Here is a 26,445-nt window from a genome sequence, read left to right as displayed (position 1 = left end):
ATGACGGCACAGAACAAGCTGAGTGTAGCTGGGACTCATACATGTCTATTAAACCTCTGATACATCATATGTCAAGGTGCAGGGACCTATGACAAGGAATCAGTTTAAGGGTGTTAAGATATTGGTTTGGCATTCTCTCAGGAAAAGTCATCTCAGCAGTCACTACAGAGCAACCTGCCCTTATGGAAAACTAGCATTAATTCATCTAGATTATTCCGTGTGATTTGTTTAAATACAAGCATGTTCTATCTAGTCTCAACACTGGGGCCAGCAATGAAACCATAACTACCCTAAGCTGGTACAAGACTTTACAATTTAAATATCATGAACCCAGAAAAGCATGTTAATGGGACTTCTTGATGATGGATTTCTTTCTGTAGAAATGTAGTTATGTATATTCTTGTAGAGTCAAAATATATTTTATGACCGCACTGTGCCGTGTGCATCGGCTGTTACCTGCAGCAGAAATGGATGACAATGTCTTTTAGAAATGCTGTGTTGTCGCAGGAACTAACCGAAACCCCTGTCACACAGCTTGGACACGACACACACGACACACACGAACACCTCCACACACGACACACACACACACACACACACACACACACACAACACACACACACACACACACACACACACACACACTTTTCTCCCATTGTTGCAGACTTTGTCTCACTGTCAAAATTAAATAATTTTTCTCGTTTCTCCAGGAATAATAGGTTATAAACAGGCTTCAAAATTAATATTTTTGTCTACCAGCCAAATGGCTAATGAATGTTCAAATATTACCGGCCATTCAATAGATTACCATTGGGTTTTTTGGCTGGTGAGTGAAGCAAATCTACCAGCCACATATTTCACCAGCATTTGGCTGGTAAACGGTGCTAATTTAGAACCCTGGTTATAAACATATTTGGCTCCCATTAGTATGGAATTAAAATTCCAAGTGCATCCCAGTGGATGGATGCCTAAGTTCTTGGGTTTACTCTTTTATATTCCTTTTATATTTTTTGTTGCACTACTATTGTTCAAAATGAGTATGGATCAGTGTCTATGGCCATATGAATGTTGTAGTAATAGTAGTTATCGTGTAGAAGAGCATCAACTAAAGCAAGGATGGATGGATGGATAGAAATCTTATAGATATCTTAAAGATTAGGTGTGTGTGTGTGTGTGTGTGTGTGTGTGTGTGTGTGTGTGTGTGTGTGTGTGTGTGTGTGTGTGTGTGTGTGTGTGTGTGTGTGTGTGTGTGTGTGTGTGTGTGTGTGTGTGTGTGTGTGTTGTGTGTTACATGTGGTCTATGTGGTCTCCTGCAACCAGCCCATCTTGTTAGTGTCATTGCATAATATTTGAAAAGGAGTGAGAGTGCCACATTTTGATGACATAATTTTATTCTGAAAATATTCATATGCCCCCCCCCCCCCTTTTTAAAAAAGATAAATTTTCTACTTTATGATAGAATAAATTATTTCTAGGCTCCTATACTAATCAAATGATGCAGCCTAAAACTTTTAAGCATTACCCACAGCCACCAACTGCTCACTTTTCTACAGACTTCAATAAGCTGCCACTTGTAACCAACCACCGTACATCAAGGAAGAATTAAAGAGGAGTCTACATCTGGGAAGCTTTCACTTAAAAGAGTCTGGTTTCTTTACGCTATTTGTTTCCCTGTTCTTTTTCTAAGCATTCTCTGTAAAGAGGACAAATTGTACGTCTACGCATACGTGTATTAAATGGATCCAAGAAAGAACAATAGAAAGAAGCGGAGACGGAACACCAAGGAAGAGCGGAACAAAAAGAGTGGGGTTAAGAAACAACACCCAAACAAATCCCCACTGTCACTGACTCTCTTATCACAGTGCTTTGTGGCAGTCAGCAGTCCGGGCTGGCTGCTGTTGCTGCCTCTGTACTGTCCAGCACACACAGTGCTCCTGCGATCACCTGACAGTCTCATGTTGTTATGTGAATTTAGTTCACCGCTATTCTTAGACCCTGCTTTGGCTGAGAGAGGAGAGGAGAGAAGAGAAGAGAAGAGAAGAGAAGAGGAGAGAAGAGAAGAGAAGAGAAGAGAGAGGCATAGAGGGAAAGGGAGAGGGCTGGGGAAAGACTCGCAATGATGCCCAGGTAGGAGTCGGTAATATTTAACCAGGCGTACGTGCATCCATGTGGGTATGGTAGTGTTGGTCAAAGGAGGTTTGTTTATGTTTCCTTCAGGTTTTGTCTTCTGTGTTGGCAACCTGTGGCTGTTTGCTGCTGGACAGCACTTGCAGTTTGAGGCAGCAAGGCTGTAGATTTAAAGATTGATTCTATCATTTAAGGTCAATGTTATAGAATGAAGATTAAACGGTGTGTGGTAGAGCACACCTTTTGTGTTTGTGTTGAATTTGGATGAGAACAAAACTGCGTGGCATTTATGTAGTTGGGTGGAGTTGTGGTTCAAAAAGTTTCTGTTTTACATATCTGTGATCTCGGATTGGATTTTGTTCAGGAAGAAGGTGAACCATTTCCAAAAATAGTTAAGGCCCTGCTTGTGTTCTTTGTGGCATTTTGAAATGCAACGTAAATTAAACCGTTGTTGGGGATTTTCTAAGATCAACAGGTTGTTCAAGGAAACTATTACGCATTATGCATTTGTAAGAGACGTTTTGGTTCAGACAATCGAAGTCAATGCAGTACAAGTATGTAACAGTCATGAAGTCATGTGCTGCTTTTATGAATGACTCTCTCTTCTGTCAGCGCTGTGACTGTCACAAGCTCACTGATGGGGTACTTCCTCCCTTGCTCTCATTTTGCCTCATCTTTCTTTCAAATGTCTTTCTGTCTATCTCAGATGTTTTTGTTTCTGCTTTGTATGATCTGTTCTCTTCTTATCTAAGCTCAATTCTGGTTTTCTCTCCAACAACCTTCAGTATTAGCTGCATTTTCTTATTCAATGTTCTTATTTCTTGTGCTGCTCTCAGCTTTAGTTTTTGAGTTACCTCAAAACTAACTTATAAAAGGGGTCTGTCTTTTTAATTGCTGTGTTTCTAGCTTTCTGTCCTGTGTTTATTCCTTCTTCCTTGCATCTCACTGTGTGTTTTCTCTCTGTTATGTGTGCGAAGGGACAAAGGGAGCAGTGAACTTGGTGTCAAATTATGCAGATCTCCTCTGGGCTGATCTGGAAACAACACATTGTCTTTTTTGTGACTGTTGCACCGATTTCTGACCAGAAAATGGAACTTAATCGCACATCTTCTGAGCAACTTCAAATTTTGTTAATTGAAGATGGTGGTAGAGCAGCAAAAAAAAAAGTAATCTATAAATGCTTAAAAGGTTAAATCAGTTAATGATAGTTGCAAAAAGGACTTCAGAGATGATTTCTCAAGAATTTCTTTTTTTCAATGGAAGAGACTACCATCAACCAAAACACATAAAGATGCACTGAAGCTGAACACTTGAAAACCAACAGCAAAGTCAGATGTATAAATAAATCACTCATGAAAGGCAGTAGTCCAGTTACAAGGCATGTGACAGACTAAAACGACCGCCTGATGTGTAATCTTGCACACAAGTCTATGAGGTGAATATCAGCCCGGTCTCAAACAATGCAATTTGAGCTCATTATGTAGGCCAGGCAGGCATTATGTCACCCATTTAACACTCAGACTGGGTAAAAGGTTGGGTCTCTCCTCGGACAGGAGCCAGGAGGATAAAACCTAAGATGTTTTTGTAAAGCGATCCAACATTTACTTGGATTAACCAAAAAGCAGAAGAACAACAATATAACAGCCATTCACAAGCCGAGTAGAATCTAATGGTGCTGACACACCGAGCAGATGGCAAAGAACTAGGGGCGACCATAAGCCGACTGGGGCCGCTTCACATCGCTGGTGTCTCTTGGCCAAAAAGTTGCACTTGAACACAAAGCCAAGACTACAGTTGATGGCCGTCTAGCATGTATGTTCTGCACCTGCATGAGAGGAAATAACTTTTAGGCAGCAATAAGCTATTTGTCATACATCTCTCTGCAAAGAAGTCTTCCTGCAGTGGTGAAGTGGAGGGATCGAGCAGCCCGCTGCGGCTGCCTGGCTGTCTGGCTAGTTAGCTAACTCGCTTATTCCACCCAACATGCCTTCATGCTACACTGGTTACAGAAAATTAAACATTAAGTTGTTAAATTTTACTAATGTAGTACCCGGCCGGCTAAAATTTAATGTTTTCATTTCTCTGACAACTCATTGACTGACTTAACATCTTCTTCTGAACAATGATAACTTTTTAGCAACTGGAGAACACAAGGAGGACAGGAGCTACAGTATATTTTAGTAGTTCACAGATACACGCATTTGTGCATGTTTGTTTGTCTTGTGTTGGACCCCAGTCTTCACTACGAGGGACCTTAATAAACAATAAACAACGTGCCTGTGCAACAGCATGCATGCATGCAGTGAAATGCGGCTCCTTCTGTTGAATGCCCACAAAGCCTAATTCAATTTCAGATGGTAGTTTTGTTCCATATTGGTAGGCAGCAAGCTCAATCCTTGAGCTACAGGATTGAATGCTGGAGATGTTTCCTTGCAGAAATGGTGAGCATGAACTTGAAAAAAGTTACTCTTGCCTCCCCATCTGACAAATGACTTTGGTTTGACAACTAAACAGTACAGCAGCCTGAAGCACATGACTCCCTTAACCTACTCCCCTGCAAGACTTAATCATTTTGCCTCTAAGAATGCTGGCAATATTTTGACACCAGTGTTTGGTAAATAGTAGCTCACATGCATGGAAGAACACAATAAACAGCAATATGGACATTCACACAATATTGGGATGGATGGAATAAAAAAAATTCTAATATAAAGAAACAAATATAAAAATATCTGTAACATAATGTACAGATATTTATAATTTTAATAATTTATACTCTATAAAAAACACTTTCAAGCATGCTTATCGCGCTATAACAAACTTATAACTTACATCTTTTGTTTAGTTATATCGGTTTGTGTGGATGGATCACAGGTGGGTTTTTATAGGGGTTTGCCATTGGAGGCCCTTGCTCTCTCTCTCACACTCACTCACTCACACACACACACACACACACACACACACACACACACCACACACACACACACACACAGAGAAGCGTACACTAACACACGTTCAACAGGGCAAGGTATTCCATGCCCTGTCGAACAGCTGTATACTGTTTTTGAATGTCAGCTTGTGTGTACTATTTTGTTGGCAAGTTAAATGGACTTAACTGTTCCTTTTCCACCCCTCCTCACCAACCCATTTACTATAAACACTTGTGTTTGGGGACGGCCCCTGCTCCCAAATAAAAGGCTATATTTAGGTTCAGCTCTGTGTCCATCTGCCTGACCCATCTATTCATCAGGTCAGACAGAAATCCTTGACCGTCTGTCTGTCGGTCCAATCCCCTGTCATGTTTATAGCCCCTACTAAATCAACCAGGGACCGAGTTTCCCTCTAAAGCAGAGGGGAGTGCCAGAGTCTTGTGAAGGCCTGCTAGTGTCCACAGTGAGATGTAAATATGCAACAACATCCTGAAGATGAGCTGAATAAAATCTCAGGTTACCTAGCAACAGCCATGGAGCAGGGGCTGCCAGTAAAAACGGCTTATCTGTTACTTAACTGTTTGAGACAATGTTTACTGGCAGAAGAAATGCACAACTGCTATAAAATCTAATACCCCCAAATCTCCAATATGGCTATACATGTTATCTTAACCTGTCGCTAATTGTAAGAAGCTTGTTGATAAACTGTGTTTTTAGGTCTGTTAAGAGAGCTGCATGAGTGCAGTACATTGATCTGCCAAAGGACAATGATACGGTTTGACAGATATTTGAATTTCAAAGAAGTCCTTTGGCTAATTGCTTTTAAAAAATGATTTTAGTTACAGGATGGACAATGGACAATACAGTGGCTCTTCACCCTGCATTTACGTGTACAATAATGCTCATTGCCTTGGGTGAAGTATTAAACTCAACCCATCCAGTGGAGCTGCATACTGGTTATACTGGGAGCTGCCACCACACATGCAACTATTCCCTGGATTATTAAAGAAACAGTATTGTATTCTATTTCTTGACACTCTTGGATTAAATCAGCTGAGTGAGTGTCTAGAGTGGCATCTTGCTATCTGGGTGCCCTGTAAACCTGTAGTGGTAGTTGGGTAGTAGGTTGGTTTGATCTTTGTTGCTCCCTACTGGTTTAGGTATGAGATGGATGATTGGTAGCTATGGCATGCAGTCTGTTGGCTCTATCATGTCCAATGAGAGGGATGAGGGCTTAAACAGATTTATTTAAAGCTTGCTAGTACATTGTGTCTACATTTTCTCTCCTGGTCAGAGCATAGCCAGTTCTGCGGCATCAATTATTTTACTTAAAGAAAAAAAAACTGTCCATTGTGAGTCCGACAATGTTGTAGGGTGCAATGCTGCTACATTGGTGTAATACTCTTTTAATGAAATGTCCCTAATCTCAAGTCACTTTTGACGTACACAGTTTATTCTGATGTGCCAAGTATTTTGACTTTAGAAAATCATAGCGTTCATTGAGTAACTGCAGTTGGATAACCAAAGAACCCTTGTAGACCTTTTCCCTGTCTGAAAATGTCAGAAAAATAATGAATTGTGAACATTTCCAGTTATCACTTTCATAATTTAAAAAGATTTGTGCTCAGAATTGGTATTTACAGTGGAAAAAGTTGTGTTGTTGCTCCACTGCTTCTTTTAGTACTATGTTGCACCAGATTGTTTATGAAGCATTTTGTTACTGGCTCCTGAGCATATAGTCACTAACGTGCACCTTTTTTTTGAAGAAACCCTCTGAGAAATGCATGAAAGATGTTGAACGAATATGTGAGATGTTTCCTCAGTTTCCCCATTCACTCAGTTTCATCTGCTTTGTCAGTTTATTTGTACTAATGGCATTATTTTCTCTCACCATCCCACCTTTCGTCCTCCTGCCCCCCTTTGCTTTCTCCCTCTTTACTTCCTCCCTCTTTTCATCACTCACTGTCCCATCCCTCCTATCTGTCCATTCTTGCTTCCATCTAGCTGGCCAGTCCCCCAGCTGGAGCCCAGTCAGATCAGGCTGATAGTGTACCAGGACTGTGAGAGGCGCGGCAGGAATGTCCTCTTCGACTCCAATGCCAAAAAGAAGGGCACGGAGGAAACCCCCGTCACGGTGAGTTACATGTTTGTTTTGTTTTGTGTGTGCGTGCGTGTGTGTTGTCATTTGAAGACCCATCTTGGTTTGTAGATGGTAATGAAAAGACACTGTTTGTTACAGGCCTGGGTGTAATGTCAGTGGTCAACTGATGCAGTAGACAAGCTGCAGGTCCTATTTAAATGAAATTTGAAAAGATTATCTTAAAATGAGGTGTGAAAATATACTGTAGAACATGCCTTTTAATTCCACATTCCTCAACAGCTACTTCCCTGTTTCCCCTTTTGTTATCCTGCCTTTTTATTTATACTTTGTCTTCGTTGGCGTTATTCAGTTACAGGTAGTAATTAAAATCTTATGTTTGGCATTATTTAATCTCCAGAAACTTTGACCTTTTTGAAGCTCACACGCAGTCCGAATAGATGATCAAAGATAAGAGTAGAGTGACAGACTCGAGCATAAACTTAGAAACCGTCACAGAGAAAAGAGGCGACATGAGACAAGTCATGTGACTGTTGCATGATGTTCAGAAGCCACAAGCTGCACCTTTTCCTGCTTATCCTTCAGGACGCCTCACTGCCCCAGATAGTGAGCAGTGTCTGACTGAGGGATCAAGAGTGGAAGGCAGGAAAGGTGTCCAGTTGGACAGTGTGCAAGTCCTGTTTGAGGGTGTGTTTTTTGTCTATGAATCGCACATTTATTAACTTAATTTCTTATTTATTTTTTAAAGGGACATAATTCCTTTTGTTGTTATTATTGTTGTTATTATTATTATTATTATTATTATTATTATTATTATTATTATTATTATTATTATTATTGGAATGTTTCTATAGGTTTGTAGGATTAAAAATGGAATTCAACTGTCTCGCCAAAACTGGGTTAGTCACAAAAACCAGTTGAATGAGTGCTTGTTAACATCTAAAGTTTGATTTTCTCTGCAGTTTCTAAAACAAAAGGTCCGGTCCACTTTTGACTCAATAGGTGGCGAAAAGTCTTATGATCAATTTTCCAGGGCAAGACTGTCCTGAAGGCAGATATCGCCTTAAACATTCTGATATTATGTCAAACAGGTAGTCTTATTTGTGTGCGTCAGTGAGTGCACCAGACTCGGCGTTGGTTAAATGTCAACACACCCTTCTCAGACTGTGAGACGTGATGATAAAAACTGTCTTACTACAGCGTAGCAGTGCTTATCAGGGTGTGTGCAACTATAGCTTTTAAACATGTCAATTAAGTCTTTTGACAACCAGTTTTGGGTGTACTCCAGCTCCCACACTGCACCTAATAGCTGATTATTTTTCTTTTTTTTTCTTTCTTCCAACTATCGGTGACACGTGGTCACCAATTACTATTATTGTTGTTGTTATTATTATTATTATTATTGTTATTTTTGAATAACCTTCCTAATGTTTTCATAATGCTGCTGTGTTTTCCTGTTTGACCCTGACTGGTTTGTTCTGGAGTTCTTATCTCCAATAATAATAGTCTCAGCTGACAGCCCGTGTGTAAGCAGCATTCTTTCATCCTCACATGACAGCTGTGTCACTCACTGTCTGTCTTTCTCTGTGTCTCTGTCTGTCTTGGTCTGTCTTTGCCTGGTCTCACCCTCTCTACATTTTTCCTCCCACTCTGCATCTTCCTTCTCTAAATCGGCCGTGTTCTCTCTCTTAACTTGTCTGGTTACCTAGGTCTTTTCTACATGATCTCTATAATCTTTTATAAATCACTCTCTACCTTTTTTTATTTATCTTTACCTGCCAATCTTCCTGTACATGTATACTCTACCCGTTTGTAATCTACTCTTCAAAGTATCTCTACCCCTCTCCATTTAGAAAATGCATGCTTTCTCTACCTCTCTTTACATGTCTACATCTCTCTCTACCTCAGCCCCTTTCTTTGTTTTTGTTCCTTTTTCCTCCCTGCCACACTCAACCTGTCTTTGTTGTTTCACCTGTCTTTTTGCTTCCTCTTTGGCTTGTCTCTTTTTTTTTTTTACCAGGTTTTCTCTGTCTGCTCTCTGTATTGCATCACCTTCTCTTGTCTGCCTCACTATCCCGTCCATAACCTTGCCATCATCACACAGACACACTCCTGCTGGCTTCTGACACCCTGACATTGAAAATTGGATTGCCTGTTTGCTCAACTTTCTCAACTCAAGCATGGGGATTTACTAAAGCTCTACATGTGGATTGGTCTGGTGCCAGATATAGAACCACAATAACAAGGGTTATGCAGTGTGTGTGTCTTACAAAGTGGCATTTGTTTAAAATGAGCGCTTAAAAAACATGAGATATTGGTGTTTATGTCTGTGTGTGTCTGTGTCTCTGTGTGAGAGAGCCTGGGCTGACGATAATCTTTGGCACATTCTGCATTGTTAGGGCTTTGCCAGCTATTTTGTGACTTCTATCACAGGATAGCTGTTCTTTTTGTGTCTTTTTTGTTGTTTTTGTCAACTCAGTGGAATTTATTTTTGGAGAGATCAACAGCAGAAACAAGAAAAGCACAGAGGGTCAGAGAGAATGAGGAATAGAGAAACAAGCGAGGATGGAGCATGCATTGGATGGGTGGGAAAGAATTAAAAGTGAAGAAAAGGGGGGTGGGGATGTTGGTTGGGAAATAATACAATATATACGGGAAGAGGGAGCTGGAGAAAAATCTGGTCCAAGAAAAAAAAAATGAGGAGAGAAAGAAAGCTGCAGGAATTAGAGAGGGATGAGGTTAGCATGGTGGAGAGAGAGGAGGGGGAAGGGAGGGAGTGATTGCAGTGCTGCTCGCTCACGAGTTGCTGAAAGAGTCATATGACTGGCAGTCACATGCTGCTGGCCTCTGTGTACACACCTCACACTGCACTGCAGCAGACACACACACACACCCACCCATGTACACACTCAAACACATTCTTGCTCAAAATTAGCCTTTCGTCATTAGCATGAGGACATGGGTGTGCTACAAAATAACTCATTAACAAGAGAGAATAAAATATGTACAAATATGTATGTGTGTAAGTTGCATACATGTGTACAGTGTTTACTAATGTACTTTTAAAAGAGCAGAATTAAGCAAAAACAGTCATCTGTTTTCATCTGTCTGCTTTCCTTCTCCCTTTTTTTCTGTCTCTCTTTGCCTCACTGTTGTTTTCTCCCTCCTTTCTCTTCCTCTCTTACATTGGCAGCGACAGAGGTTTCAAGTGAGCCATTACCAAAGCTTAGCTAAAACACACACACACACACACACACACACACACACACACACACACACACACACACACACACACACACACACACACACACACACACACACACACACACACACACACAAGCTCCCCGCCCTCCCAAATGCATTCCTCTTGAATAGGCTGCCAAGTTAAGAAGGCACATGACAGGCTCATTGAGCTCACATTGCTTTTAGTTTGCTGTTTACAGAATTGCTTCTGGATCAGGTTTTTATGGTTTTAGACCCGACCAATTCAACTTAATTTATGTTTCTCCATTAAGAAATTTACGTGATATGGACTTTTTATATTTGGGACTTGTTATAATGTTAGGGCATCAGGGTGAAATTAGACAGATTGTGACTTTTTAAAGGTGAAGTGTGCTTTATTTGCCCCTCTCGTTATGTGTATGTTAGCAGAGGCCCCCTGCAATAAAATCCTCTTGACTTTGTTATCTATTCCTACAGGTATGGGCTGTTTCCACAGTGTAGGGCACATGCCCTTTAAGAACTAAAACGCATAAATGTCTGCATCTGTCTTGGTGACTTCATGTGCACAAAATAGCCGTTTTTAAGCAAATTTTTGTTTCATCCATTGTTGTTGTTTGTTTTATTGTTTAGTCCCTACGTATTTGCAAGTATGAGAAGTAGATAACAAAAAAAGTTTAGTCATTGCTGCTGAATGCACTTAGTCAAAGGAGAGCATTTTTGTAGGGTTCTCTATATTTGAAAGGAAAAGGAAAAAACAACTTGGTTGATGAAACGATGGAAGTGGCTGGTATGCTTTTTACTCCACCAGTTTATTTGTTTGAGAGGCTGCTAAAGTGTGTTTACATCCTTAATTGCTACAAACAAAGCACTAAAAAGGGGTCCTTTTTTATCTTCAAGTCAAACTATAAGCTCAAATCTATATGGGTATAATAATGGATTATGCCATGAAGTGAATTAAGTGTGTGGTTTTCTGATATAACTTGAACCTTATGCAGAGCCTGTGTTCATGAGCCTATATTACTTTGTTTTTATGCCACAGAGCAATGAGGGCCAGGTGAAGATGTTCGGGAAGTGCTGCCAGCTCCGTCCTACTGGAGGCAGCAGCAGTTCCCTGGACAGCTCCTCCTCTTGCACCTCAGAAACCAAGGAAACCAAGGAGCAGGGCATCCGCTTCCAGGTACAACAGACTTTCATACAACATTTACATATTTATTCCCCTGCAGAGATGTACAGTATATGCATACCCATACATTCCCAGCTGCATAAGTAGATATGTACGCAAAACACTCGCATATACACCTGTAACTTGCATGTACAGTGTATATACGTCAAAGTCCAGTAGGAGTCACCTTTAGACAAAAACAATCTTAGGATCACCGTGGAGTTCATTGCTCTTTAAGGGTAACAACATTAAAGATTTGTGGTCCTCCTCTCCTCTCCTCTCCTCTCCTCTCCTCTCCTCTTCTCTTCTCTTCTCTTCTCTTCTCTTCTCTTCTCTTCTCTTCTCTTCTCTTCTCTTCTCTTCTCTCCTCTCCTCACCAGGGTTCGAGATGTTCGTCTGATGTGGTAATGCTGGGGGAAATGATGTTTGGCTCTGTGGCTATGAGCTACAAAGGTTCCACACTAAAAATTCACCAGATCAGGTAATGCAAATAGAGATGCATCAATAGCTTTTTTTTTTTTCTTTTTTTTTGCGTTGACATTTTACATGGCTTTTATTACTAGATTTTCCAGATTCTTTTTTTTCAAATTTGTTCAAATGTGGGTGGTAGAAGAAGAGACAAATGAGGTAGAGTGTGAAAGACGCACAATGCGTGCACATGAAACAAGCCTGCATGCTGATGATCTGTGTCCCTGTGCTATCCTTATATCAGATCGCCACCTCAGTTGATGTTGAGTAAGGTCTTCACCGCAAGGACGGGAGGCAGTGTGTACGGCAGCCTTAACACGTAAGCACATGCGTGCTTATCAACACGAACTTCTCGCTCTGATTCCCATTGCAGCTTCTTCCATTAGCCAGCACATGCAGATACATCCTCATCTCATCTTTCTCCCTCCCATTCGTCATCTGTCTTGGTTACTGTCTATATTCCCTCTGTTCATGTCAACTAGAAATACTGTCTCTCAGTGTCTTTCTGTCTCTCTTCATCTAGTTGAACACACTCTTTCACAATAGTCTCATACAAACTGCGTGCCCTAATTATAATAAACTTTGAATATATTAAAACACACTTTTTTTGTTTTTTAAAATTGGATATAGAGTATGTATACAGTATAATTCTGTTGCAGTTGCCAGAAAATCATCAAATGTTATAAAATAATCCACATAAACCTAACTTTTATTCATGGTTTTCTGATCTTGCGCAGGTTACAAGACAGCCTAGAGTTCATTGGACAGGACAGCAACACCCTAAAGCCTGATCAAAACACCGGGCCCAACAGTCTCCTAGGGAACATAGGTAACCACAGAAACCCAGTGCCACATCAGACCTTTAGCCACCAATGTCCTCCTGTTTCTTTTCAGTTCACTTGTGTAGAACGTGTGTGAAATGTTTGTTTTTGTATGCTCATAGCCAGACACTCGGTGTAGTTACTTTCTTCTCGAAAGGACTCTTGGAGTGTGTACGACTGCATATTCAGTCAATCTTATTTAGTATCTTATGTTACCTCGGTAACTGTCAGTTGAAGTCGATGTGAATTGGTAGAACTGTAAGTAATCGCTTTATGACTCTTTAACATTCCTGTTTGAATGCAAACCAGGCTAGATAGACTCTGCCAACAGCTCTCACTTACTGCTCCCCAGCACTAAGCTTGTGAACAACTGGAGAACATTCAAACTAGCTTTGGAAGTTTTCTCAGGAAATTTGCATAATTAACTGTTATCCTATCAAACACTCATAGCAGTATATGTTTGTTGTAACTCTTCTGGTCCTTCCCGAAAACTCATAGTGACTCTACTTGGTACTCATGGCAAAACTCTTTTGTAAAAAAAAAAAAAAATATATATAATCTATTGTATCTGGAAAAACTGAAATCAAACACCCTACTAAGCCTTGTTTAGAGTATGACCGGCTCCCAAAAGAATGAATAACGTAAAAAAGAATATAAAGAACTGTTGGCAAATTCTATCCTTTAGAGCCTTTTCTCTTTGTCATCCTCACAGACAATACAAAAATGATTAACTTGTACACATCGGAGATGGAAAGTCATAATGTATTTGTTTGATTAGCTGTGTTTTCTGTGAGTGATACCAGCCTTCTTGTTTGTCTGTATGACTGACTGACCCACCAGATGATGGTCATTATTTCATTGCAGACTAAAAGCTCCTGTAGCTCATCTTTTTGCTACAATGTGGTCAGACCACAGGAGGCAACCAGCTTTCCTCCTTACACATTCACTAACCGCGGTTCATGTTTTTATGTGTCTTTTATTTTTTTTTTTCCTCTTCCTCCCTTTTTTTCTTTTCCATGTTTTTGTTTGTGCTGCGCAGGATTTTCTCAGCTCTGCAGCCCTCGACGGGCCTTCTCTGAACAGGGCCCTCTGCGCCTCATCAAGAGTGCATCTTTCTTTTCAGGTTGGCGCTTAAAACTGGCCATGAGTGATGTGTGCCAGTTGCATGCGTGTGTGTGTAGACAATAGTTTCAGTAGTAGTTTTTTGTACAGGCCTTGACTCTCAGCAGATGCATGCCTGTGTGGTGATTATTGCACTAAAAGTGGTAGCAGTAGTCATAGCATGCAATATCACAGCACGTCTGTAAATAACTTGGGTCAGATAGAAGCTGCAGAAACTGTTCTTGTTTGGTATGTTCTTCGTAAACAAGATTATGTCTTCCCTTTTTAATTAGTTAATTTGGGCAGGTGAGAACATTTAGATTCAACTCCAAGTGGCACCAAATTCCTGTTCTCTGCCATGCTCCAAGACATCCACACCATTAAATGAGCTGTGAATTTTATTTAAAAATGCTGGATCACTGGAGATTGGCAGTGAACCTTAACAACACAAACTGCCACTTAGTATATCACAGAGGGATATGTACTGCTTCAAACACCTTCTGTTCCGTTGTTTTGCTAATGGCAGTGTCAAATAAGACAACCTCACCCGTCAGCCATAATGTTTTCTCAAACAAATCCTAAAACATATCTGCCAGAACTATCTGACCCAGGCCTGCAGGTGTATGGCGCACGCAGAAGTGGTGTGCATGGGTTCTCACTGGTGTCGGTGGCTGTAGTTCTAGTTCAAGTTTTTGCAGTTCCTTCTCCTCCTCCTCTCTGTGTTCTTCACTCACATACTTTCACTAACTTGTTTTTGCCAGTGACTGTGATATTTGGGCAGTGATTTTAGGCTTTACATGTGTTTTAACTATAAACTATGACAACATCTTCAGTATTCTTGGGGGTAAAACCTTTGCCCTTGCTGTAGCGTAGTTTGGTGAGCTAAACAAGATGCTGCTGCCGCCTACCCACAATCCTGTTCAGGGCACCCTTAGGTTGGCATGGCATTTAGATATGCAGTGTTGGTATGGTCATAAAGCACAGTGTGCCACAGGAGTGAAAACACACACACACACACACACACACACACACACACACACACACACACACACACACACACACACACACACACACACACACACACACTTTACAACAAAAGCTCATGTTGACATGCACATTAATCATCTCAACCAGAGCTATGCATTTGTGGTTTTACGCCGCTTGTAGTCTAGCCTTTATGGTGGGGATTTTACATGTAGGAGTTATGTGGTTTATAGCCTACAGGTGATACAGTTGTTTTGAATAAGCCACCAGGCCATTTTGTTTTATTTTTTTCTGCCACAATAAATAGTAATTTTAAACATTTCCAACCTTATCTTAACTGTATGTACTTTGTGAACCATTCCACATAGTGATGCATTTACTGGTCAGGCTATAGCAAGAAAAACTCAATTCTTTTCCTGTTTGCAAGTCCCAATTTTTTGTAAGTAAAAGAAATTGATATTTTCTCGCTATAACTTTGACATGGATGCTGAGGAGGTGAAGCATCCAAAAGCATTAGCCTTTACATTTGTTTGTGGAGTAGAAGAGCACTCCACAAGGAGCAAGGTTCTAACTTGATGGTGAATTTCTTCTGTCTCTCCTTTTGTTACTTTATATCACCCATCTGCAATTGACCTTTGTCTCCCTCTGCCCCCTCTCTTAACCCCTTTTCCCTTAACCCAACCATTCACTTTTTCTCTCCATCTTCCTCCACTCTTCCTACAGGACACAGTCACCCCATGGACATGCCTGGCCGAGGGCTTCACGATGAGAGGGACAGCGGCATCGCCAGGTCAGGTAGGTTAACGAGACTAGGAGCCAAAGCCTGGATTGACCTACACTCTGTGGTCACACACTAGGTGTGCTTTCAGCCCTACAGCTGAGCTTTGACATGGGTTCACATTAATTCTTGTCAAGATCAAAAGGGGCCAAGGAACAGAAAAGATAAAGTGTAAATGAGGAAATTATTGGACTATTACACTTCACTCATTTTCACCTCAAACACATCATAGGTTCCCACAAATGTATACAATCTCTGGCTGTCATTGTGTCCTCAAAACATGAATGAGGGAGCTAATGAGTTTATTTTTTTATTCAACCACTTTGTGGGTCAAAATGGTTGATCTTCTTTAACTTGACTGTTCAAGGTCAAGAGCATGAACAGTTACATACGCATTGGTTTCTTTAGACGGTGGTCCTTAAGCTGCAACTTCACTAAAATGTTATGCAGACACAAATGCACACAGTTTTCCATTCATTAATCCCAGCCATAGGTGCACCTTCTCAAGGCTGACTGGGGTGTGTATGAAGAGAGAGTGAGAAAGATGCAGGACATAAATCCCTTTCTCTACTGCCAATTCTGTATTTTGACCTAAAACCACGAAGAAAATGATGATGCAGGGCTGGAGGTGTTTATAGGGCCTCTAGGGTCTGGAAAACCTTGTGCAATGGAAAATGACCCCCCCCCCCCTTCATTACAAACACCACCATGCCCCACTGGCATGACTGGTATGACAGGAATTGTGCTTTCTGCTCAAACCCGGGTCACATGCAAAGGATTAAATATAGCAGCTCTCAAAACTAGTAAATGAGCTTCTAATTCAAGCCTCATTCTCTCATCTCGACACTCTCCACCTCCCTACACACTCTATAGCTAACTTTGACAAAGACAAATACTTGCACGTCCCGCTGTGACACAAACTCCAATCCCATCTACCTTTTCTCTTCTTTTATTATAGCTCTTCAGGTACATCTTCAACTCTCTAGCACAGTTTTCTCTGCATACGTCAAACACTTAAGATCACACACCGTCTAAATGGTTCATGTGACCATTGATCAGTGCGTGCTTCCCGGGCTGTAAATAACCCAGTGATCAGGGCGTGTGTGCTTGCGTGCATGCATGTGTGTAGGTTGTCATGACCATGTCAGCCTGGTGTAAAGCCAAGTATCCTGCAGCATGTGACTGCTAGCAGGCTAACTGATATTAGATATCATATGAAAGCAGTGATAGTAATTAGGAGCTAAAAAGTGTGTGTGTGTGTGTGTGTGTGTGTGTGTGTGTGTGTGTGTGTGTGTGTGTGTGTGTGTGTGTGTGTGTGTGTGTGTGTGTGTGTGTGTGTGTGTGTGTGTGTGTGTGTGTGTGTGTGTGTGTGTGTGTTATATGTTTGCCCTTTTTCAAGTTCTTTGTCTTAGTAAGTAGTACAGTTATTGTCCTCTAGATTTCTGTCTAGCTCTGTGTGGTGGAGAGAGAGTGTGGGTGGGTGTGCACACAATGTGTCGTTCAGAATGAGTAACCCTACACACTTGTTGTCTGACTCACACTTGACCTTTTTCTCTTCCATCACCCACAATTCCCTCCATCTGTTCCCTATTCCCTTCTGTTCTCCTTTTTTTTTATTCTTGCTCTCTTAATTTCTCAAACCATCCTCTCCTCTCCTTTATCTACCTCCAATCCTTCTCTCCATCCCATCGCCTATCCCTTTTAGCTTCTCTGAGCAGCCTGTTGATCACTCCCTTCCCATCTCCTGGCTCCTCCCTGACCAGCAGCTGCGCGTCCAGTTACCAGCGCCGATGGCTCCGCAGCCAAACCACCAGCCTGGAAAACGGTGTCTTCCCCCGATGGTGAGACACACACAATCATGCATGCACACACACACACACCGTGCAAGGTACATGTTCAAACACATATATATATGAATGTACATGCAGCGAAGAACCACTGTGGAGAGTTACGTCTTTCATATGTAATCGCGCAAAACTTGGCGTAATTCAAGTGCTGCTTAGGAGAAAGCTCCGTGATCTTTTCTGCACATCTTCCCAAACACACACTTAGAGAAGTCTCTCCCAATCGCTAACCCCCCCCTCCATTTTTCTTCCCCTCTGGCACGCTTTTGTAAAGTTTATCCTGCTAAGACTTCCTCAGAATTCAACACACACACACACACACACACACACACACACACACACACACACACACACACACACACACACGTAAATGCAGCTGTCAGCCTCTGAGTGCTCTAATCTTTCAGGCAGTCCAGTTCAGCAGCACCAAAGCATCTTGTTTACCAGCTGCAAAACTAAAAATGGCTATGATTAAAAGTCTTTTGACATGTTTTCTTTGCTCAACAGATATGCCTAAGTATCTTTTTCTGCTTAACTGTTGAAACATGTAACATGTTTGTTGTATGTAGAATATTTATATATATAATAATAATAATATATATTAGTCAACAGAATAAACCTGCTGCAAAAGTACAAGAAAGACACTTATCTAGGGAGAACCTAAATAGTTTTCTGATTAGTGATGTCATCTATAAGGTAAGATATAACTTTATTGATCTTCATGGGCAAAAGTACTAGGATTCAGGTTTACATGGCAGGTAAACATTTGGAAGTTTGAGCAGCTGCACACACATATTTCAGGCTTTGGAAGTGGCTCCGAAGTTGACTCCCTTTGTACCCTGTCCCGATCAGGTCAGTCGAGGAGAGCTTTAACATGTCTGACGAAAGCGGTGTACCAAGCCTTGGCGTGGCTCGGAAGAAGAAGATTGCCATCGGAGTCATCTTCATGCTGTCCCCCAACCCTGAGGAGAACAACCGTTTCCAGGATTTCTTTTTCTCCCACTTCCCTCTCTTTGAAAGCCACATGAACAAACTCAAGAGTGCTATCGAACAGGTGACTTAATGTGTATGACTGTGACTATAGACCAACTACATGTTGTATTTGACAAGAGTTGTTTCTTTCACTGACATTAACATTTATTATGTGTTTAAGCATTTTCCACGTCAAAACCGTGAGGTAGGGTGCAGAGCAGAGAGGCAAAGTGCAGCGCAGGTATACGTCATCACTGCTTCTGGAATTGGTTGCGCCTTGAAAGATCAGTGGCAATGAGGTCAAAGTTGAAATAATTTGAACTTTGAGCGCAGCGTGTGGAATGGCCAGCACAGAGCGTTTTTACCGCTGGTTATGTGTAGGCGTCTTTAAAGATTTAATCTTTTTAAAGGGAGATTCCTGCATTTGTATTCTTGATCAGCTCCCTGATTGACACTGTAAAGATAGCATGTCAGTGAACTCCATTTAGCATTGAGATATGAATAGTATCAAATGCGAACCTCAGACCCCTTTGCTGTTGTAATGAGCAGTGTTGCTATCAGATTGGCTGGTCAATTGTCATAGCTTGAATATCTGTGGTTCTGGTGTCTGTTGTTGGCACCATCAAAGCTCTGGATGACTTCTAATTTTACACTGCATCTTCCTTTCAGCCCCCTTCCCTCTCTTCTCTGTCACAAATTCCTTGCTCCACCTTTCCTTTAACTTTGTTTGTCAGCTCAAGTGCCAAATATCTCAAAGTGCATGTGTGTTGTGTCACTTTCAAGGCCATGAAGATGAGTCGGCGGTCAGCTGATGCCAGCCAGAGGGCTTTGGCTTACAGCCGAATGGTGGATGGACTGAACGAGTTCAGGTTGGGCAACAACTCACATTCACTCTCTACTGTATGACAGATAAATAATCTAACATCATTTATATTTTCCTTATTTCCCTCATGACCAAACTTGCCAACATGACAAACACTGATGCTTTTGTTAACCTTTTTAGGGAGTGCTTATGCCACAATATCACATCACATTATAACTTTATAATTCAGCAATTTGGCGTAAATTTGAGCGTTTTACATGGGACAAAAAAACATTAAAACACAATCATTCAGTTTTATTAAGCCAGAATCACTGTCTTTTTACTGCCTTGTTTATTTGCAAATACTCAGTTCACAGAAGCCAACATCACTGTGTCATTCAGTTTCTATGTACTGTGGCTTAACACTCATTCTATCCCTGGGTGCAAGGTCTCCACATCATGGAGACTCAGGAAAAATGTGACATTTAAAATCTGTTTCCAGGAAATGGATGCTACATGTTTTATTAATTTTGTCAATATCAATTTGTTTCCTTGCAGTGAGGTTATGATGGAGGAAAGGCAGGTGTGCTAGAAAGGGAGAGGGAAGGTAAAGGACCTGTAAAACATTGCTCTGTCTAGGTGACAAGTAGCTGCTGCACTGGGGAAGGATGGAGGAAAAAGAGGCAGGAAACTAAGCTTATGACACACGTCATATCTTTCAAATAGATTCTTCTTTTAGCTCTTGTTTTTTTTACTTTTTTCAAAGTAGGATTTGTCAGAATTGCAACTCTGATACAATTTCTTCCAGTGAAACAACTTTTCACATCACAGATTTCCCATTTAAAGTCATAAAATAAAGTGTAACCATATACAGTATAAACTGCTTAACATGCATTTTATCTACAGCCTAGTCCAGTCTAATATTCCTTAGAGTCACCAAGTGCCCATACTATATAAATTCAATTTATTATTATTATTATTATTATCATATGTTATCATTTTGGCAGCTTTAATGACGCAAGTATTTTTCCCATTCCCTTCATTCCAAGCATAGTTTGTTAAGCTCATTGGTTACTTTGCACCATTTACAATTTATTTTCAGTATATTAGGCAGGCAGTAAATTATGTTTTTGCTGATAACATCTAATATTCACCAGCTGCTGTGGCCTGCAGACAAAATAAGCATCTTATCTATCAAAAGGTTCACTAGAGAACATTGTTACATGCAATAGTTTTTATGTTCACTAGGCAATGGTCACATTACTGTGATACATAGCTGTCACAAATGTATCCTAAAATGGCCATTTGTTAGAATATTTAGTTCAAACAATTGAATGTAATGCTGTTTCTCATTGCTATAATGTTGTTAGCATAGGCTGCATGATAACTGTCAGTGAGCAGCTGGTGTCTCTGTATAACCGGTGAATTAATGGAATCTGAAGGTAACGGAGGTGAGGTGAAGGGATTCTGTAATGCTGTAATTCTGCTCCAGTTACTTATGCATTGGGCTGAAGTGTCGCAGCATTTAATAATGAATGAATACTCGCTATGGTGTGTGAGGACAGTGTGATGCTAACAGTCTCTGCCCTTTCTCATATTTTCATTTGTGGTTCCTTTTTAAATGAATTGATTATCTAAAATATACAGTAATTGATAACATGAATACCAAGCCCAGTAAGATATGTTGGGTCAAAGAAAGTAGGAACACACGGTTTCCTAGCTGTCATGAGAAAACCAAAGATGTTGCATTGTAACTGCAGTGCATGCTGGGAGTTCTTGCTTACGGCTTTGGTTGTGTTTAGGAAAGCTTATTTGGCCGACATTTTAGAAGCTAGTTACTTCTCAACTCTGCACCACAACTACCCTTCATCCTGTTTCAAGAATGATTTCATGTTTTATTTGTGATGACTTCAAATATGAAATCCAAAATTTGTTCTGATTAGGTTCTAAAATTGTGCTTGTGTGCATGTATGTATGGGTGTGACGTGCTTGTCGATACTGTATGACTTTAGTACTCCTAAAACACAAAGTGTGTGTGTGTGTGTGTCTTTGTGTGTGTGTCTTTGTGTGCTGTATATGCTTGCCCTTTTTCGCGCTAGTGGCAGTCCCCTGTCTGAGGTCCCCTCATTGCTGCAGTCATATGCCTGTTGGCAGCCGGCCACAGCAACCCAACCCTTTGGAGTGGCAACCCTATCTACCTCAGACACTGGTGCAGTGCCAGCAGGAGGGAAGCTACTGCCCGGGACAAACAAAATATCTGTAAAATCTCACCTTCAGACAGCAGCTAAATATAAGTGTAGCCACCTTTGCCATTAAGGGAGTTTGACTTCATGGAACATTACAGAAGGAAATTGGAGGAAATGCTTTGCTTAATGCTGATTCTGCTTTGACGTAGTTGGAGGGTGGGCATGCATACATACCCACGCATGCTGGCAAAGATAAGCTGTACACTTAGCAGAGGCATGCGCACGTTAAAGTCACACCAGCCTATATTGGGGTTATGTTAGGGGTTGCAGTTAGAGAACAAGCAGTAGTACTGAGAGAAGCAAACCCACATAACACACCAGGGTTAGGAGTCTTATTCCTATTTTAGCACACATACATAAAAAGTGCACTTATTCTTCTCTGAAGCACCTTGGATAAAAGTATGCACCAAATAGCAGCCACCTGAAGCGGTGGGACTCTACACCCTGGTAATTGCTTCAGAGTTAACATTAGTGCTTAACATGTCAGTTTTAAGAGCCTATAATAGCATAAAGTAAACTTGCTCAAAAAAATGCAAAAAAGCGGTACAACAGCAGTTAAAATCTACCCTGCACAATTTATAATGCAGAAACAGTACAGTGCATACATGTTTGCATGCAATGCAGTTTTACCCCAAATTGAGATTGCTTAGTAATTGGAACCAGAGGATGACCATAACTGTACAGTTATAACTTACAAAATGTAGAAGCGTCTTTTAAATTGGCTTAGGAAAACACAGCACAAGTCAGAAGCAATGGATGAGGCCAGAAATGTTTGAATTGCTTCCCTCCATAGTGAGGTAATTTAAATCTGGCTCCTCAGCCTAACACAGTTTAATTTCACCTCATAGCCGCACCCTATAAAGTTCACCTGAACAGCTGCTGCAGAGAGGCTGAGACCAGACTCCTAGTCATCATCTAGCACTGGCTCAGCCTCAGACACTGCGGGGGGGGGGGTTTCAGTAGGTGAATACACACCAGACACCGCAAGGTCAAGTGGGGCTTGTAAAGGCCACACATAATACAACCTGTTTATAACGCAGGAATGAATAAAGCATTATTAGGTCATTTGATGCTGCAGTCCAAAAAAAGAATCATCTCTGCCACCCTCCTGATAATGAGATGTGAAGAGAGTCTGGTATATGTTTTGGGTGTTCTGAGTTACAAGGGACATGGAGTCCATTCTTGTTTACCCTGCTGTGGCCCCTCTAAACTGTGTTAATTAATGATTCATCAGTGATTATTAAGTTATTGTCAAGAATTTGATCAGTCAAACTCAGATTATCCAATGCAAAAGTCATGCTGGGGTCTTTTGTAATTTACCTATGCACTGGTTGAATGATTTAGTCTTGAAAAGAGAGAACGCGAGACTATGCCAGTTTTGGGAGACAGAAATTAAACATTTAATCAAACTAAAAAATTAATTTCTACATCATAAAGCACATTAGGCTGTAATTTTCTCAAAATTGTCATCCTTGTACATTGCCCCAATAACTGTCATTGTGAGGATATTAATCACCAGAGGACAGGTTTAGGGTTACAACACTAAACCGTAAAAAAAAACCACCAAAAAAAGAAGTACTTGCAACAACTAATGCAATGCAGTTGAACTAATTTGTTCTTCTTTTCGCACCCAGTTGATGATAACTTCTTCTTATAAAGCCACAAACAAAGACTGTACATGGTGTTCCTGTTTTCTTTGGAAAAATACATCAACCTAAGCCATAGTTTTACTGGAATACTGGAGAACTAGTGAAGGTCACTTTCAATGTGTGACACCTGTGTTTTCTCTTAGCATCAAGCCTGTCTAGGTTGTGAGTTTACTGCAGGATTAACCTTTACAGTCTTGGATGACTTAATCAAGCTTGGAAAACGGCACAAATGTTTATTCCCTATCAGTACAACCTGCAAGGATCACATGGGGTGATAGCAGCTGGTTTATACGCTTTACTTTTGAAATTAACCTGGCGTTGTTGTTGTAGTTGCAAACTTCAGCTGCAGAGATGATACAATTGTAATATGGATTCATTTGATATGTTTGCAAGGAATAAGAGAAAGCATATAAAACATCTTTTTTGATTATCCTGTACATTTTTGCATTTTCAAACCCAGAATGCTGCAGTCAATATTTCAGCTCTGACTAAAAAACGCCTGATTTTCCACATTCCTCAGGCTGCAGAGATTCCCCTCTGCCCCTGTGTCAAAGCTTGGCTTCCAGCCGAGACATGCTCACCAACACGCCCCACGTTTCATGGAAACTCCAGTCCTTTTCAATGGACAAATACCCCAACTGAGTCACATACAGATAGATATACACACAAGCTCACACGCAGACTGTACAGTGCAAGAGTCAGTGTGAGTGCGAGCAAGTTCGTTGGACTTTTACAAACGCGCACACACAACCAGGGTCTCCTATAGGCAGAAATCTCTGTAGAATTGGTTTTTTTTTTTTTTTTTTTTTTTTCCCCCCCCCCTTCCCCTCCCCGGGTGGCTGAGCCCGTCTGGTTGACTATGATGTCTGGAGCGTCGGAGAAGAACCAGCTCTGCGGTCACTTCATGAAGGAGCTCTCCACGTTGATGGAGCAGGCTTCCAAGAACCAGTTGAGTGTCTGCTTGTACTCACACTTAGTCCGCCATCAGTCACTGAATTTCTAAAAATGTTGCAGGAGAGGTTGTATCCCAAAACCGGGTTTAAGGAACTAAATTATATGCTTTTTTAAACATATCTATCATATAGCATAGTGGTTTTTAGCATTTGTATGGCCACAGCAAACACACCTACTGTGAAAACCAGACAGTTCACCCCCACTTGATCTTCTCTGAGCTGAAAAGCATTAAGAAAGCAGACAGGAATCAAGCAAGCTCATAAATATAAAGAGGGGCACAGCAACACTCAGACATTAAGAACCGTGAATAGCTTTTCCACTTTGCTTATTAACAGAAAAACACTTGCAGGTTCACAGACACCATTCATTCTATTCTATTCTACATAGTCTATGGTCTTTCTCTCCCTTTCTTACACTTGAACACACACACACACACACACACACACACACACACACACACACACACACACACACACACACACACACACACACACACACACACACACACACACACACACACACACACTCACACACACTGTGAATGTTTCACCCTCTGTAGTTATTTGTCTGGCTCAGAGGGAGCTGTGAATGAGAAGATCCCTGCCAGTCTCTAATTGCTTATTGTTGGTGTTACTAAGCCATGTCAAACCACTGCTAATTGTACATATACAGTATGAATTGGTAGCAAGGCCTTTATTGAACATGGCACCCGTATTCAGTACAGTTGGTTTATGTAGAATTCAGTACACTTAATTATTTCATCAAGTATGTCTTAAAGGACATTTTTAAAAGATGTGTTTTTCTAAGCTTAATCACTGATTGAATGAAGCAAAACTATTAGACAAACCTGCAAATAAAGGAAAGCGGACAAACTTGAGAGTAAAAAATAAACACAACAAAATATGATAAAACAATCATTAAAATAACATCTGAACACAACAAGATATAAGTTAACCTTAAAGATCTATACCTCGCTTAGATCTAACCAGTCCATGTACAGGAAGAGTCAATGGTGGACTTGAATTTGAAATCTGCTAAGGAAATCAGGTGATTGTTAACTCCTGCCGAAGTTTATCATTATTATAAAAAAAGTATAAAATACAAAAAGGCAGAAAACATTTAGTATTTACGCTTGATAAATGAGTGATTATGACAATAGTGTTCCTGTGTGTTTCTGGCACCAACAATGTTGCATAAGCAACCACAGCCACCATGGATGAAGAATCAAAAGAAGAGCGTGGAAATACAAACATGAGCAACAGAAAATGTCATGTAAAAATACATCAATTTCCACCCTGGTGGACAATAAAGATTTATTCTATTCTATTCTAAAATACATCACGGTGCCACCCACACTCATTTGATTTAAATGTATTTTTAATTATGAAGATTGAGGAATACTATCAGAAATGGTGAATTTTTTAAAACATCCGTTCCACACTACATGGTCCACAGGCATTTAACGTTCTCATGTTCTCTAAATCCCTCCAAGCTCTGAATGTTGACCATGAATAAAAACTGTCTCCTAGGCAACTATTATTATTCTTAGCATCAGTTCTCAGTAAAAGTCACCATTTCCAACAGCACTGATTAGAATGACTACCACACAACTACTTTTACATAGTGTTGACTCTCGAATGAAGCATTGTGTCTCCCTGGCAACCACTTGTCTTACTGTATAACATAATGTCTTTTCTGAGGCATCCCATCAGTATTCCCATGACAGATGGGTTTGATGACTGCCGCAGTCACAACTGTTCTAGCACATGATTGAACTTGACTCACACCATGATAGTGTTGAGTCATAAGACAGGAAGGGAAGTAGACACTTGTGGTCAGGACTGAGAAGTGAATCATGCTAATAGATTGTGTGTGTGTATCTGCATACATCTGTGTACGTGTGTTTTGCAAACAATGAATGTGTGTCCAGCCCAGCAAGAAAACCCCTGACTAAAGCTTTGTGTGGAGTGAGAAAACATTTGACCTAACCAAACAAGGTCAGGAGGGATACTGAGAATGTGCACCTAACTAGGAAGTCCGTTTTTGAATTCTCCTCTACTTTCTGCTGACCGTCTCATATCTTATATTCCAGATTCCTCCCCGCGTTATTGACCGCCATCCTGACCAATCATCTGGCCTGGGTGCCCACCGTCATGCCCAATGGGCAGCCTCCAATCAAGATCTTCCTGGAGAAACACTCCTCCCAGAGCGTCAACATGCTGGCAAAGACACATCCTTACAACCCACTTTGGGCACAGCTAGGTGAGTCCTAACCTCCAATTATTAA

The 26,445-nt window shown here is 40.8% G+C and overlaps 1 protein-coding gene across 1 annotated transcript in view; it reads left to right on the top strand.

The window, feature by feature from the left end:
* Nucleotides 1-26,445, top strand: part of fnip1 (folliculin interacting protein 1) — a 39,794-nt gene that overhangs the window by 7,970 nt on the left and 5,379 nt on the right. The window contains exons 2-14 of the mRNA XM_039777298.1: nt 7,062-7,191; nt 11,417-11,554; nt 11,920-12,020; nt 12,252-12,326; nt 12,745-12,836; nt 13,868-13,951; nt 15,637-15,708; nt 17,397-17,532; nt 18,388-18,589; nt 19,291-19,376; nt 20,241-20,263; nt 24,029-24,152; nt 26,251-26,420. Coding sequence (XP_039633232.1) covers nt 7,062-7,191; nt 11,417-11,554; nt 11,920-12,020; nt 12,252-12,326; nt 12,745-12,836; nt 13,868-13,951; nt 15,637-15,708; nt 17,397-17,532; nt 18,388-18,589; nt 19,291-19,376; nt 20,241-20,263; nt 24,029-24,152; nt 26,251-26,420 — 1,433 coding nt within the window. The remainder of the gene's footprint in view (nt 1-7,061; nt 7,192-11,416; nt 11,555-11,919; nt 12,021-12,251; nt 12,327-12,744; nt 12,837-13,867; nt 13,952-15,636; nt 15,709-17,396; nt 17,533-18,387; nt 18,590-19,290; nt 19,377-20,240; nt 20,264-24,028; nt 24,153-26,250; nt 26,421-26,445) is intronic.

The sequence above is a fragment of the Perca fluviatilis genome, chromosome 16 (assembly GCF_010015445.1).
Source record: "Perca fluviatilis chromosome 16, GENO_Pfluv_1.0, whole genome shotgun sequence".
Lineage (NCBI taxonomy): Eukaryota > Metazoa > Chordata > Actinopteri > Perciformes > Percidae > Perca > Perca fluviatilis.
Note: the sequence above shows the minus strand (reverse complement) of the source record. Positions and strands in the feature narration are given on the sequence as shown.